This window comes from Pristis pectinata, chromosome 8 (assembly GCF_009764475.1).
Source record: "Pristis pectinata isolate sPriPec2 chromosome 8, sPriPec2.1.pri, whole genome shotgun sequence".
Classification (NCBI taxonomy): Eukaryota; Metazoa; Chordata; class Chondrichthyes; order Rhinopristiformes; family Pristidae; genus Pristis; species Pristis pectinata.
This window is the reverse complement of record NC_067412.1, coordinates 577,040-592,394: the sequence shown is the minus strand read 5'-3', so window position 1 is coordinate 592,394 and position 15,355 is coordinate 577,040. Positions and strand designations below refer to the sequence as shown.

General features: G+C 49.5%; 1 protein-coding gene across 1 annotated transcript in view; it reads left to right on the top strand.

The window, feature by feature from the left end:
* Window positions 1-15,355, top strand: part of LOC127573195 (ankyrin repeat and fibronectin type-III domain-containing protein 1-like) — a 141,391-nt gene that overhangs the window by 83,943 nt on the left and 42,093 nt on the right. The window contains exons 12-16 of the mRNA XM_052021192.1: window positions 251-370; window positions 6,823-7,035; window positions 7,899-8,065; window positions 9,763-9,913; window positions 10,655-10,820. Coding sequence (XP_051877152.1) covers window positions 251-370; window positions 6,823-7,035; window positions 7,899-8,065; window positions 9,763-9,913; window positions 10,655-10,820 — 817 coding nt within the window. The remainder of the gene's footprint in view (window positions 1-250; window positions 371-6,822; window positions 7,036-7,898; window positions 8,066-9,762; window positions 9,914-10,654; window positions 10,821-15,355) is intronic.

Below are 15,355 nucleotides of genomic sequence, written 5' to 3'. Positions count from 1 at the left end.
ACCGTGATTACAGTTCACATGGGATGGATGTCTGGGAGCGTGGTGGGGTGTTGGTGGGGAGTTGGTGGGGACAGCTACAGCAGTGCCTCATCTGAAGTGTGTCTGATATTCAACACCAAGGTGTATCACCGCACACACTGGGCTGTGTAGGGTGCAGGAGTGAGCTCAGACCACTGGGGAACAGATTGACCAGAAGTGGAGTGGTTGGGCCAGTGGTACAGTGAAGGTCTCTGCTTGCTCTCTGACACAGGTCTCGTACATGTGGGAAGTCAGCCGCTGGCTCGGTCAGTGCATGAGTCCCTCCTCCTCATCCTGCTCACCTGTACTCCAAGCTCGTCAGAAGATGCTTGTAGCTGTTGCTCAACTGCAGGTGAGCCGAAAGTTTCCTCCACACTCCGTGAATCAGTCGTTGAGTTCATTGCAACAGAATCCATCCCATATCACTGCAAGACAATAGGGTGGACAGCAGTCCCCATGGGTGCTTCCTGACAGTTCCTGACTCCTCCTGGTGTCGAACTCTTCATGGAAGCCAGCACCAATGCACCTGCTCCCTGCTGTTCCCTGTAATTACACTGGGAACACTGTCTGTTCCACCTGTGCTGGGTTAGATCTGGTGTGGAGCCTCATCCATTTCAGTGAAGAAGAGTGGCTGGGAGGGAGAGTGGTAAGTTTCAGGTAACCTAAACTTCTGGACTGAACTTAGTTAAATTGAATATATGTAATTGTTTTCGAATGTTTTAGAACATAGACAGCACAGGAACAGGCCCTTCAGCCCACCATGTCTGTGCCGACCGTGATGCTGATCCAATCTGCCTGCACATGGTCCATATCCCCCATCCCCTGCCTGTCCCTGTGTCTGTCTAAATGCCTCTAAGTTGTTGCTGTTGTATCTGCCTCCACCTCCACCCCTGGCATCATGTTCCAGGCACCCACCACCCTCTCTGTAAAAAAAAACCCTGCCTCGCACATCATCTTTAAACTTTCCCTTTGCAACTTTCAATATAGGCACTATAGAATTTGGATTTCCACCCTGGGGAAAAGACTCTGACCGTCTACCCTATCTATGCCTCTCATCATTTTATAAACCTATCAGGTCTCCCTCCAGCCTCCGACGCCCCAGAGGAAAAACAATCCAAGTTTGCCCAACCTCTCCTTATAGCTAATGCACTTCAATCAAGGCAATGTAGGTAAAGCTCTTCTGCACCCTCTTCACACCCTCCACATCCTTCCTGTAACGGCAACCAGAACAGCACATAATGTGCCCTAACCAAAGCTTTATCCAGCTGCAACATGACTTCCCATCTTATACTCAGTGCCCCGACCAATGAAAGGCAAGCATGCCGTACACCTTCTTTACCACCCTATCGAATTGTGTTGCCACTTTCAGGGGCACTGCATGGTCCTCCGTACTTCAACGCTATTAAAGGTCCTGCCATTCACTGAACACTTTCCTCTTATATTTGTCCTTCCAAAATGCAACACCGTACACATGTCCAGATTAATCTCCAGTTGCCATTTCTCCACCCACATTTCTAACTGATCCATATTCTGCCCAATCCTTTGACAACCTTCTGCACTGTCCACAACTCGACCTATTTTTATGTCATCTGCAACTTATTAATCAGATCATCTACACTCTCATCCAAATCATCAATATATGCCATGAACAACAGAGGTTCCAGCACTGAACTTCTATGGCCAAGCCAATTTTGGATCTAATTTATCAACTCACCATGGATCCCATGTGACTTAATCTTCTGGATCAGCCCACCATGAGGGATCTTGTCAAATACCTTACTAAAGTCCATGTAGACAACATCCACTGCCCTACCCTCATCAATCACCTTCATCACTTCCTCAAAAATCTCAATCAAATGTGTGAGACAGCACCTTCCCTGCACAAAGCCACACTGACTGTCCCTAATAATTCCATGATTTCCAAATGTGAGTAAACTCTGCCCCAAAGGATCTTCTCCAATAATTTACCCACCACTGATGTAAGGCTCACTGACCTATAATTTCCTGATATGCTCTACTGCCTTTCTTAAAAAGGACCCTGGTCAGACCCCACTTGGAGTACTGTGCTCAGTTCTGGTCACCTCACTTACAGGAAGGATGTGGAAGCCATAGAAAGGATGCAGAAGAGATTTACAAGGATGTTGCCTGGAATGCGGAGCATGCCTTATGAAAGCAGGTTGAGTGAACTCGGCCTTTTCTCCTTGGAGCGATGGAGGATGAGGGGGGACCTGATAGAGGTGTATAAGATGATAAGAGGCATTGATCATGTGGATAGTCAGAGGCTTTTTCCCAGGGCTGAAATGGTTGCCACAAGAGGACACAGGTTTAAGGTGCTGGGGAGTAGACATAGAGGAGATGTCAGGAGTAAGTTTTTTACTCAGAGAGTGGTGAGTGTGTGGAATGGGCTGCCGGCAACAGTGGTGGAGGCGGATATGATAGAGTCATTTAAGGGACTTTTAGATAGGTACATGGAGCTTAGAAAAATAGAGGGCTGTGGGTAAGCCTCGTAATTTCTAAGGTAGGGGCATGTTCAGCACAACTTTGTGGGCCGAAGGGCCTGTATTGTGCTGTAGGTTTTCTCTGTTTTCCATGTTTCTATGTTAAACAAAGGAACAACATTGGCTGTTCTCCAGTCCTCTGGCACCTCACCTGTGGCTAAAGAAGAGACAAAGATCTTTGTCAAGACCCCAGCAATCTCCTCTCTTGTTTCCCCCCAGTATCCTGGGATAGATCCCATCAGGCCCTGGGGACTTATCCACATTAATGTTTTTCATGACACCCAACGCCACCTCTTTCTTACTATAGACATACCCCTCCCTAATCTCTCCATCAGTTGCATTGGTGAGTACCAATGCAAACTTTTATAAAGAGTTTTAACTTTATTAATAAATTGCTTAAAATTAATAATATGATTAATTGTAATAGTTTTTTTAAGTGTTTCAGGACGTGAGCGACATCGATACTCTTCCAAGTGTTTGACAGTTTTAATGACTGGCTGAGTGGTGGTGTGACTTGGTCAGTTGTCCTTCTGCAGATGAGGCATGTTCTGACATCAGATGGCAGATGTGTTGTGTTGAGCCTCATTGACCTGGTTGGAGCTGGTTTTGTTGTGGAAGTGTGCACTCGAAGATCTGGTCAGGGGAGGTGTAGATAGGAAGTTTCCAGCCAGTGTCTTACTTTGCACTTTGCTGCATTAAATTCCACGTGCCGAGTGTCCACTCATCCTCCCGCTCTTCTGATACCATAGTCCTCATGACAGACAACTACGCTTCTAAAGCAACACACAAAACACTGGAGGAAATCAGCAGGTCAGGCGGCATCTGTGGAGGGAAATGGATAGTCGATATCTTGAGTCGAGACCCTTTATCTGGATGCACTTCCAAGTTTTGTGTCTGCAGTCTCCATCTCTGTGGTCAACCCTTTGATGTCTGATAACGGACTAGGTCACCCTTCCCGACTGCAGTGACTACGTAACTGAGGTGCTGCTCTTTGAGGTCAACCTTTGGCTGTTATCAGCTGTCTCCTTGCCTCCCTTCTCCTCCAGCTGAACTTCACGTTATCTCCTCCTAGCCAGAGGTCGCAAACAATCTGGGGACGTTCCAGACCACCTGCTCATGACTAGGCGGGAGCTCAGCTCAAACTGTGTTAATTTATCTATTCATCAGTCTCACATGTGTCTCAGTTCATGCACTGGACCACAGATAGAACATAGAACAGTACAGCACAGGAACAGGCCCTTCGGCCCACAATGTTGTGCTGAACCAATTACATTAGGAATAAAATGCCCAACTAAACAAATCCCTTCTGCCTACACAATGTCCATATCCTACCATTTCCCCCACATCCATGTGCCACCACCAGCCCAGGCAGCACATTCCAGGCACCCACCACTCTCAGTGTAAAAAAAAAGCTTGTCCCACACTTCTCCTTTGAACTTACCCCCCTCACGTTAAATGCATGCCCTCTGGTATTAGACATTTCAACCCTGGGGAAAAGATACAGGCTGTCTACTCATCTATGCCTCTCATAATTTAATTATGAAAGGCAACCTCGATCAGATCTCCCCTCAGCCTCCACAGCTCCAGAGAGAACAACTCAAGTTTGTCCAACCTATCCTCATAGCATATGCCCTCTAATCCAGGCAGCATCTTGGTAAATCTCTTCTGCACCCTTTCCAAAGCCTCGACATCCTTCCTATAATAGAGTGACCAGAACTGAATGCAATACTCCAGATGCAGCCTAACTAAAGTTTTATAAAGCTGCAGCGTAGCTTCCTGACTCCTGAACTCAGTGCCTTGACTAATGAAGAAAAACATGTCATATGCCTTCTTTAATGCCCTATCAACCCGTGTTGCAGTGTAGTAGCAGAACACGTGAGAAAATGCCTGGGGTGACTCGACATGTCTTGCTACGTACAACCAATTTTGCTACCTCACCCTCACTCTGATTGGACCTTTGGAGGAGGTAACGGAGTGTGACGAAGGTCCTGTCTTCCAGCCCAGTGAGCATTCCTCCCTCAGGGACCCCTCGTGTCTGTGTGGCTTTTGTGGGAGTTTGTGATAGTGGGTGCAGAAAGGGTGGGTTTTGTATGGCAGTGTGTCAGTATGTATGTGTGTCTGCTGTAGGAGTCACCTTGAAATATCTAATGGACCAAAGGCATACAAGTCACCAGGTCCTGCACCCGAGAGGTTTATAGGAAGTGGCTGCAGACACGGTGAAGCCATTGGTTGATGTTTTTCGAAACTGCCCAAGTTCTGGGAAGATCCCAGCGGATCGGAAAACCACAAATGTGACTCCCTTGTTCAAGAAGGGAGGGAGACACACAGTGAGGAGCGATAGGCCTGTTATCTTGACATCTGATGTTGGCAAGGTGTCTGAGTCTGTGATCATGGGAGAAATAGCTGGTCATTTGGAGAAGCTTCATGTAACCAAACCAAGTCAACGTGGCTTCATGGAAAGGAAATCATGTTTGACAAAGAAAGATATGTCTTCACAATCCTTACAGGGCATGATTCATCCTTATAGTGGAGGGATTACTGACTATGAGGTGATCTTTTTGAAACATTATGTCCTGAGGAGACTCCACAGGGTGGATGCTGAAGGGGGAATCAGGAACTGGGTATAGATTTAGTATATGGCGTCACCTACTTCACATGGAGATGAGAAGGACTTTCTTCTCCAACATGGTGGTGAATCTTTGGAATTCCCTCTGCCTGAGAGACATTGAATATATTCCAGGCTAGCTGAGATGAGGTTTTGGACTTCGAAAGTCAAGGGCTCGTGGGAACAGGCAGGAAAATGGAGCTGAGCCAAACTGAGTTCAACCTGGTTTGGATAAAGACTAAATTGATGATTTTTGACGATATAATTAACGCAGTGGACAGAGGCGAACAGGTGGATGTTGTGTACTTGGATTTCCAGAAGGTGTCTGATAAGGTGCCGTATAAAAGACTTATCCATAAGATAAGGATGCATGGAGTTGGGGGAAGGTATTAGCATGGATAGAGGATTGGTTAACCAATAGAAGGAAGAGAGTTGGGATAAATGGGTGTTTCTCTGGTTGGCAGTCAGTGGTGAGCGGGGTGCTGCAGGGATTGGTGCTGGGCCCACAAGTGTTCACAATTATACATTAATGATTTGGGAGAGGGGATTGAGTGTAGTGTATCTAAGTTTGAGTGGAAAAGCAAATTGTGCAGAGGATGCAGAGAGTCTGCAGAAAGATATAGATAGGTTAAGTGGGTGGGCAAGGGTCTAGCAGATGGAGTACAATGTTGGTAAATGTGAGGTCATCCACTTTGGAAGGAAAAATAGAAGATCAGATTATTATTTAGATGGTGAAAGGCTGCAGCACGCTGTTGTGCAGAGGGACTTGGGAGTGCTTATATCCGAATTGCAAAAGGTTGGTTTGCAGGTGCAACAGGTGATCAATAAAGCAAATGGAACATTGGCCTTCATTGCTGGAGGGATTGAATTTAAGAGCAGGGAGGTTATGCTGCAACTGTACAGGGTACTGGTGAGGCCACACCCGGAGTATTGTGTGCAATCTGGTCTCCTTACTTGAGGAAGGATATACTGGCTTTGGAGGCGGTGCAGAGGAGGTTCACCAGGTTGATTCTGGAGATGAGGGGGTTAGCCGATGACAAGAGATTGAGTCACCTGGGATTATACTTGCTGGAATTCAGAAGAATGAGAGGGGATCTTATAGAAACATATAAAATTATGAAAGGGATAGATAAGATAGAGGCAGGAAGGTTGTTTCCACTGGTAGGTGAGACCAGAACTAGGGCACATAGCCTCAAGATTCGGGGGAATAGATTTGGGACGGAGGTGAGGAGAAACTGCTTTTCCCAGAGACTAGTGAATCTGTGGAATTCTCTGCCCAGGAAAGTAGTAGAGGCCACCTCACTAAATATACTTGAGACACAGTTAGATAGATTTTTGCACAGTAGGGGAATTAAGGGTTCTTCTGGGGAAAAGGCAGGTAGGTGAATCTGAGTCCACGGCCAGATCAGCCATGATCTTATTGAATAGCGGAGCAGGTTCGACGGGCCAGATGGCCTCCTCCTGCTCCTATTTCTTATGTCCCTTGTGTTCTTGTGATTTGTGTTGTGAGTGTACTGGGTCTGATGTTTCAGGATATCTCCTCATTCCAGATTACCCAGCGCAGGAATCCATTCACCATTTTGAGATCTCAGGGCATCACTTAACCTTCTCAACCCAAGCATGATAACTTTGTGAAATGTAGAGTCATACTTTAAACTTTACACGGTGGTGTTCCTCTGATCTCCCGGCTTTACTTTGCAGGGGTTGCTTGGAACCCAGGACCTTGGCCAGCTGTACTTTGAACCCATCAAGGACAAGCAGGGGAATGTTCTGATTGTGACCTTGAGGGAACTGAGCTCCCACCAGAGCCTGGAGAACGTCAGGTGGATTCCCCTGGCCAAGATTCAGACCCAGCGCAAGTCACTCTCCGCAGATGAGCCCACGGCGCTGGACATACTGCTGTCAACTCTGCACGTAGGATAATGGTTGTGACCAAGCATCTGAGAGGCAGCACATGAAATATTGCATGTCGTTGTTCCGACTTTATTGCTCAGGCCACAGCTGAAGTACCTCTCCCAGTTCTGTTTACCACACTATAGAAAGGACGTGGATGTGGAGGAGATTCACCAAGATGTGGCCTGGATGGACAGTTATGAGGAGAGAATGGACAGGCTGGGTTTGTTTTCCTTGGAATAGAGGAGCTTGTGGGGACCCTGACAGAAGCAAGCTGTTTCTCGAGCAGTGGCCTCTAAAACTACAGTCCAGAGGGTTAGGGTGAGGAGTAGGAGGTTTGGAGAGGATCTGAGAAAGAATTGTTTCGCTCAGTGTCTGTTTGGAATCTGGAGTGCTCTGCCTGAAGGGGTGGTGGAGGCAGAGACTCACAGCGTTTGATGAGTATCTGCCTGAGCACTTACATTAAGCTCTGGAGCTCTTGGTGAAACCAGCAGGTGTACAAATGGGCTGCTGGGGGAACTCAGCGGGTCAGACAGCATCTGTCGGGGGAAATGGACAGTTGAGACCCTTCATCTGGACAGAAAGAGAGGAGTTAGCTAGTGTAAAGAGGTGAGGGAGAGGGCTGAGGCAGCAGCTGGAAATGTCAACTGTCCAAAAGTGGAAGGAATTTGTTTGCTGACAGGTCAACTGATGGTTTGCAGCCTACCTGAGCAACCCTGGTTGAGTATTCAGAGGGTTGACTTGCTGCTCACAGAGGCAGTGTAGATAGCAATGTGCTGTAGCCTTGGGGAGTAGGGTGAACATTGTATGTGCAGGGTGGGGATACGGTGGGACGGAGAGTGTCCGGGTGATCTGCCCCCTTACTCTGCTCCATCTTCCTGCAGGAGAAGCTGGCGTACCACAGGCAGAGCCACGAGTTTCTGGCCCCTGGACTTTACCTCGGCTACTTGAAGCTCAGCAGTTCTGTCGACCAGATTCGGGTCCTTGTGTCCCAGAAGCTTCCCAATATCCTGTGTCATGTCAAGATCAGGAACAACCACAATGTTTCCAGGTAACGCCAGGAAGCAGCAGAACAATGAGACTGGTCGAGAGACAGCGCTGGGTTTTGGAACATGCCGGTTGGTTCTTCGGTGTACCTTGTGAATCATACCTGGTGGAGGTGGCGGGGCAACGGAGACATCTGTAGAGTTAGTGGCTCACATCTGGGCAGCAGCTGGGATGTTGTAGTGGTGTCAGGGGTCCTGGAGATGGACCGACTGGTGTCTGGGGTCCCGGAGTCTCTAAGGTCTCCTTACATACAAAGTCCTAGTCCGTCCCTTCCAGCTGTCCAACCTTGCATCCACCTCTTCCGCACAGGAATCGATGAACCTTCCCTGCACGGTCTCCACTGAAAGGACAGCCCTCCTTACACACAGAGACCAAAACCGCATGCATTACTGCAGCAGTAGTCTCAGCTGCTTTTTTGCAGCAAGTTTTCCCAGCTGTTATATTCCGCCCCTTTGCTGCGGACTAACGTTCTGCGGTTCTGACAGGGAGGCTGGGCCTCTGAACACCAGAAGCCATTAGTTCAATGATATTCTGTTTTTCTATTCTTCTACACTTTTCCTACATTATCCTTCTTCTGACAAAACATTCCCCTCGTATTTAGCCCCTCGGTATCTATCCCACCCATCCCTGCATTGTCAGAGAATCCACCCAGTCCCTTCCACTGTAGATCCCAGCACTGGCCCGTGTGACACCCAACAGCAACTTCTGGCGTGGCACCGTATCTCATTGGTTGGTGGGCAGACTCAGGGGGACGAACAGCCGATTCCTCTTCCTACATCTTCCGCTCTCCTATCTGTAGGCTGAGCCTATTGTGATGTGACCACAAGTCTTCCCTGCATTTTGTCATTCCGACAGCCCAAGCATGGTGTACTCCTGAGGGACACTCAGTGTTAACACATGATCTTATGTTTCTTGTCACCTCGCATTCACTTGTTGGAGTGGGATCTCTCCTGGCCAGCTTTGGGACTTCCTGTGCGCCATGGCTCTGGCACAGGTACATTGGGACTGACTGACCATCACGGACCACAGCCCTTTACACAATGCGACAGGTTTTACACAGTATGGGAGCTTATGGACTGAGCACTGGTAAATGGGTTGGCATGGACAGGGTGGGCTGAAGGGCCTGACTCCATGAGTTAATGGTCACAATGCAGAGACCATCACCAGGACCTGGTGACACAGTCTGCCTCACCTTGGTCTCGGCCCTGCTGCTTTGGGAGAGACCACCGATTCTCTGTTGGGGTGTTTAGATATGTTCTCCTCGTTACAGCATTTGCCTTTATTTTCCTGGAATCTCCACTAACACACAACTTCACAGTCCCACTGGTGTCCGCTCCTTAGTTGTCCAACCTCACATCCAGATCTGTGGGAAAACCTGCAACCTGACCCAGTGAATCATTGTGTTGTTACTTTGGGGATGGCTAAAGATTCTGTTGTTATTTCTGGGAAGGAGGACTTTCACTATGGAGGCTGGATGGTCGGGACAGGGGCTACGAAAAGGCAGAAGTGGGAGGATTTGTGGGGCCGGGCAGAGTCCAGAGTGAGTGCAGGAACAAGGGGGTGGAACAAATAAGTTGCTGAGCAACCTTCCTTCCAGCTCTCGTCTGTTGGCCCTTGCCCTCAGTTTGACACATTTAACCCTGCGTTAACCTCATGTACTTCCAACAATTGCTTCAATACCTCCTCTCTCTCTGCCCCCAGGGACGAGTGGGAGTGGCTCCAGAAACTGACAGGGTTAGATGAGCCCACCCCCTCAGATCCATGTGAGGAGACTCCACAGAGACTGTTCCAGCAGGAGCTCAGGGCAGCCATCCCTGAGCTGGTGAAGCACATTGCCCTTCCCCTGCAGCAGGTATACAGCAGCACACCAACCGTGCGTTATGTTCACTTCCTCGTGTCTCTGTCTTCAGCTGGGGGCCTGAGTTCCTGTCCACCTGTCACATTGCCAGCCGGATCGTCCCTGGAGTGAAAGTCCCCTCATTTCCAGGGACCCTCCGGCACCCATATTACTACAAGCTCCCGTTTGTGTCCTGTGATTGGTGCAGGGGGATCTCTGATGCACCAGAGGATTGTGGTCAGAGGTCCACTCCAATCCGTGATGGAACTGATTGTGAACACGATGTACTCCACATAAGGTCCGCTTTGGGCTGATGTTCCCAATCAGGTTTCTCAGGAAGTACCCGTGACCCATTGTCTATCTGATCTGCAAAATGTTTGGAAACCTTCATACGGTCTGCCCTTTACCCCCTGACCCTCCATTTACCTCCTAACCCATCATTTGCCCTCTGAGCTGTTTGCCCTTGCCCCCTGGCACATTTGACCCCTGACCTGTTTGCTCATTTGCCCTGACCCATTGCCCCCTCACCTGTTTGCCACCGACCTATTGGCCCCTGACCCTGTTGGCCCCTGACCTGTTTGCTCCCTGTCTCCTTGCCCCTAACCCATTTGCTCCCTGACCCATTGCCCTCTGACCCATTTTCTCCCTGGCCCCTTGCCCCTGACCCAGTCGGCTCCTGGCCAGTTTTCCCAGTAGCACCGTGGTTTCAGGGATCAGGGATCAGGGATCTCACTGTCATGTCTCCACTCCCTTCAGGTGAAGGAGTTCCGGCTCTACAGTCAGGAGGTGTTGGAGTTTGCCAGTGATTTATCCTTCCTTCTGCTGCTACCTCCCTCCGAGGACGTGTGCACAGCACCCGGGCAGAACACCCTCAGCCCTCACTCAGGGCTGCTCACTCTGCCCCTGCAGAGCTTTGAACTGGGTGAGTGGAAGTCGTGTATAATTTATGTTCTGTGTATTGTCTGTACCTGTGATGTTGCTATGAGCAAGGTTTTCATTGTACCTCACCCTACTTGTGCATGTGACAATAAACACGACTTGATTTGACCTGAACAGTTTCGTCAGCGGATCGATGTCTTCCAGCGAGAGCCTGTGTGCCTACAGACCGGCGACCAGGAATACCAACTGCTCCAGGAACTCAGTGAGCTGAGCAGCATCTGTGGAGGCAGAGGGATGGTTGACCCTGAGGCAAGGTCTTGACACAAAGCATCCACCGTCCCTCTGCTGCTCAACCTGCTGAGATCCTCCGGCAGATTTTTGCTCCAGATTCCGGCATCTGCAGCCACTTGTGTCTCCAGGCCAGGGAGGGGGCCTGGTGTAGTGTGAGTGTGTGAGAGATTGTGAGTGTTGTGTGTGTGTGTGTGTATGTGTGTGTGTGTATGTGTGTGAATGAGAGTGCAGGTATCGGAGTGTGAGCGTGAATTCTGTGTGTGTCTGTGTCTGTGCATGTGCGTGTAAGTGAGCAAAGAGGCAGTTCTTCGGTGAAATACTGAAAGGCAAAATATTTAAGGGGAATCTGAGGGGGGAACTTCTTCACTCAGAGGGTGGTGCGAGTGTGGAACGAGCTGCCAGCGGAAGTGGTGGCTGTGGGTTCAACTTGAAATTTAAGAGAGGTTTGGATAGGTACATGGATGTGAGGGGTTTGGAGGGATATGGTCTGGGTGCAGGTAGATGGGACTAGGCAGAAAACCAGGCTGGCATGGACTAGATGGGCCGAAGGGCCTGTCTGTGCTGTAGTACTCTACAGCTCTATGACCTGTAACAACCCTGCAGCAATGGGGTGACCCATACAGGGGCAAAAGTTGCCAGACCCTGGTTGCCATGCTGACATGCTCCCTGTAAGAGACAACACGTCCTCTGTAACTTCCCCTCCCCATTATCAACAAACCTGCCCACCCTTACCTGTTGTGTGCAGAGTGAGAAGGATCCGATGCAAGCCATGGCCAGAGAAATGGCAGATGGAGCTTAATCTCGGCAACTCTGAGGTGTTGCACTTTGGGAGGTCAAATACAAGATTAAAGTATAAGGTAAATGGCAGGACCCTTTGGAGCAGTGATGTACCCAACGATCTCGGGGTGCAGGTCTCTCGCTCCCTGAAAGTGGCCACACAAGTAGATAGGGTGGTAAAGAAGGTGTACGGTGTGTTTGTCTTCATCAGTCAGAGCACTGAGTACAAGAGTCAGGAAGTCATTTTGCAGCTGCATAAAACTTGTGGATGTTTTTGTCCTCTCGTTGCCTGTGCTGTGGTCCTTGCCTGACCCTATAGCCCAGGCTGATACTGAGGGTGCAGAAGAGGTTCACCAGGATGCTGCCTGGGTTAGAGAGGTTTGATAAACTTGGGTTGTTTTCTCTGGAGTGTCAGAGGCTGAGGGGAGTTTATAAAATTATGAGAGGTGTAGATGGAGTAGATAGTCAGTCTTTCTCCAAGGTAGAAATGTCAAATATTAGAAGGCGTGCATTTAAGGTGGGAGGGGGAAGTTTAAGGGAGATGTGTAGGGCAAGTTTACACAGAGAGTGGTGGGTGCCTGGAACAGGCTGCCGGGGATGGTGATAGAATCAGATACGACAGAGACACTTAAGAGGCATTTAGATAGGCACGTGAATGTGAAGTGAATTGAGGGATGGATCATGTACAGGCAAATAGGTTCAGTCTGATTTGGCATCATGGACAGCACAGACAGGTGGGCTGAAGGGCCTTTCCCTGTGCTGTACTGTTCTGTGTTGCGTGTTGATATAGGAGTAGTGTGTGCACATTGGGAAAGGTGACCATGCTATCCACAGGCACACACACCCTGAGCTTCCGTCTGGGAGAGTGAGGCTGGATTTATCCCAGCATCAAGCCTGCAATCTCCACACTTCCCAGGGCAGGGGTGTGAGGGCTGTGCAGTGTCTTGGCTGGAGTCTGGCTCTGTTGGCTGTGGTGAGGAGCCAGAGGGAGCCACCCTGTCACTCTGCTGTCTGCTGACTCCACCAGTGGGAGCTGACAATGTGGTACTGCTCAGTGACTCCCAGCACCCTTTAATGATTTAATCTGACAAATCTTTTAATGTCTGCAGCAATCCCTGTGATTCCTTCAGCAAACTGCTTCCAACACCCACATGTGACACTCCTTCTCATTTATGACTCTCTGCTCCAGCTTAAAGGCTTCTACGGACTCCAGAGGCTGCTACAGATGTGTGTCTTGCTTTTCCATCAGGGAACTGAGACTGCTTCTCTCAGCCCATGTTAACTGTGAGAAATAGTTTAATAACCTCAGGCGCCAAGGCAACACTAAAGTTATCAGACAGTAATGAGTGTCAGCTTGGCTGAGTCATAAACATTGTGGCTTCTGAGTCTCAGTTCTGTGGGATCCAGTCCCACTCAGGAGCTTGCTCAGCCCCATGAGAGAGCCTTGTTCCTCGAAGCACCGAGGGAGAGAGCGCTCCTGACTTGTTGCCGGTGCTGTGGTCCTTGCCTGACCCTATGGCCCAGGCTGATATTGGAAGCTGTTGTTTGGCTGAGACATTGACTGACCAGGCTATTACTGCCTGAGGTGAGCACCTGCTTGCAGGGAACGTACACAGTTTTTCCTCCAATACTTTCTCAGGAATGCAGAAGAGCTTTGAATTCCTTTTGTTTGGAACAATTTGATCTGCTCTGAGCTTTGGCCAGTGCCTTGCCTCATGGCTCATCTTGTCCATGGAAGTCCTCCTCAGGTACATCACCACAGGGCTGAAACTCTCAGCCCTTCTCCTACCTCACAGATCAGAAGCTGCAGCAGGAAAAGGGAAAAATTTGAGCAGTGTCTCATCTCTGGCCAGAGACCACAACAGAAAAGTATGTGTGGATTTCCGGTGGGATACATTTATGTTCAGTGACAACACTAATGGAATTATTTGCTTTTGCCAAAGCCTGATTACAGTTCACTTCCTTGAAATAGTTCAGTGAATAGTTACTGTAATCGATATGTGATGCATCCTGGGCAAAGCACATCTGTACACGTGTTTGGTACCCTGCTACGAGGTTTGACACCACCCTACAACAGTTCGACACTGATCTCTCTCCAGAACCATCCGTCCTCTGCTCATTCCCCGGGCCCCTCCGTTATTCCACCGAGATGCTGAGCCAGTTCCTTTCTGAAGACCTTGTTTCCACCTCTCCGCATGCAGTGAGTTCCAGATCCCTGCCCTCTGTGCCAAAAGGTTTTCTTCATTTCCCGCCAGTGGCTTTTGCTCTTCTCTGTCATTCTGTGTTGAGGTTCTTGAATCACCTGCTAATGGGAACAACTTCCTTCTATTTCCCCTCTCTAAATACCTCCATCTACTCTCCTCCCAACCCTCCCTGCCCCAAGGAGACCAGCCCCAGCTTCTCTGCATGCCCCCCCACCCCACCCCCGGAGCTGGACTCCCTCGTCCCTGGAACCCTCTGGTAAATTGCTCCGCTCCCTCCCTGGATCACCACGTCCTTCCATGGTGTGGAGACCGGAACTGGGTGCGACCCACCCCCCACACCAGCTGTGGCTCACCCAGGCTGTGTGCAGGTCCAACACCACCTCCCCAGCCCTGCACTCTGTGCCTCTGAATCCCAGGATCCGTGAGCTTCACTCATTGCTCTCACAGTGTGTCCTGCACCTTCCAAAGATCCATGCACAGGGAGTCCTGCTCCCTCTGTTCCCACACACCCTCCACAACTCGGATGTTTAGCCCCTGGCGTCTCTCCTCATTCTGGAAAATTCTTCACTCACCCTCCTCTGTGTTAAGCTCCGTCTGACACGTGCCTGCCCACTCACCCAGACCACCCCTGTCTCCTTGTAGACTATTTCTAAACTCTTTACTGTTGACCTCACTTCTACGGTTGATGTTGCTTGCACATTTTGAGATTGTGACCCAGGCATCATGCCCAAGGAACTGACAGGTTTAAAGACGAAATGTCGGGCACCTCAGCCAGGGGAAGCTCATTCCTGCATCTGTCCCGTCAAGGCCCTGAAGAATTTTGAAATGAAAAGGGAAACCTCACCAGGTTGTGGAGCTTCAGTGAGGGGGAACCATAGAACATAGAACAGTATAGTACAGGCCCTTCAGCCCACCACGTTGTGAATGTAGAACATAGAACATCACAGCACAGCACAGTACAGGCCCTTCGGCCCACCATGTTGTGAATGAACATCTCAGGTTAAAGAACTGGGGAAATCAAAAACCTGCAGATGGTAGGAATGTACAAAATGCTGCAAACTGTCAGTAGGCCAGGCAGCATCTGTGGAGAGACGGTCTTTGATCTAAAGGCACAGTGGTGCAGCTGGGAGAGCTAACCTGAGTTCGATCTCGACCTCTGGAACTGTCTGTGTGGAGTTTACCCCTTCTCCCTGTGACTGCGTGGGTTTCCCCCAGGTGCTCCAGTTTCCCCCCACCTCCCAAAGATGTTCAGGATGGTGGGCTACTTGTCTGCTGAACTTCGCCCCCAGTGTGGGTGAGGGGTAGA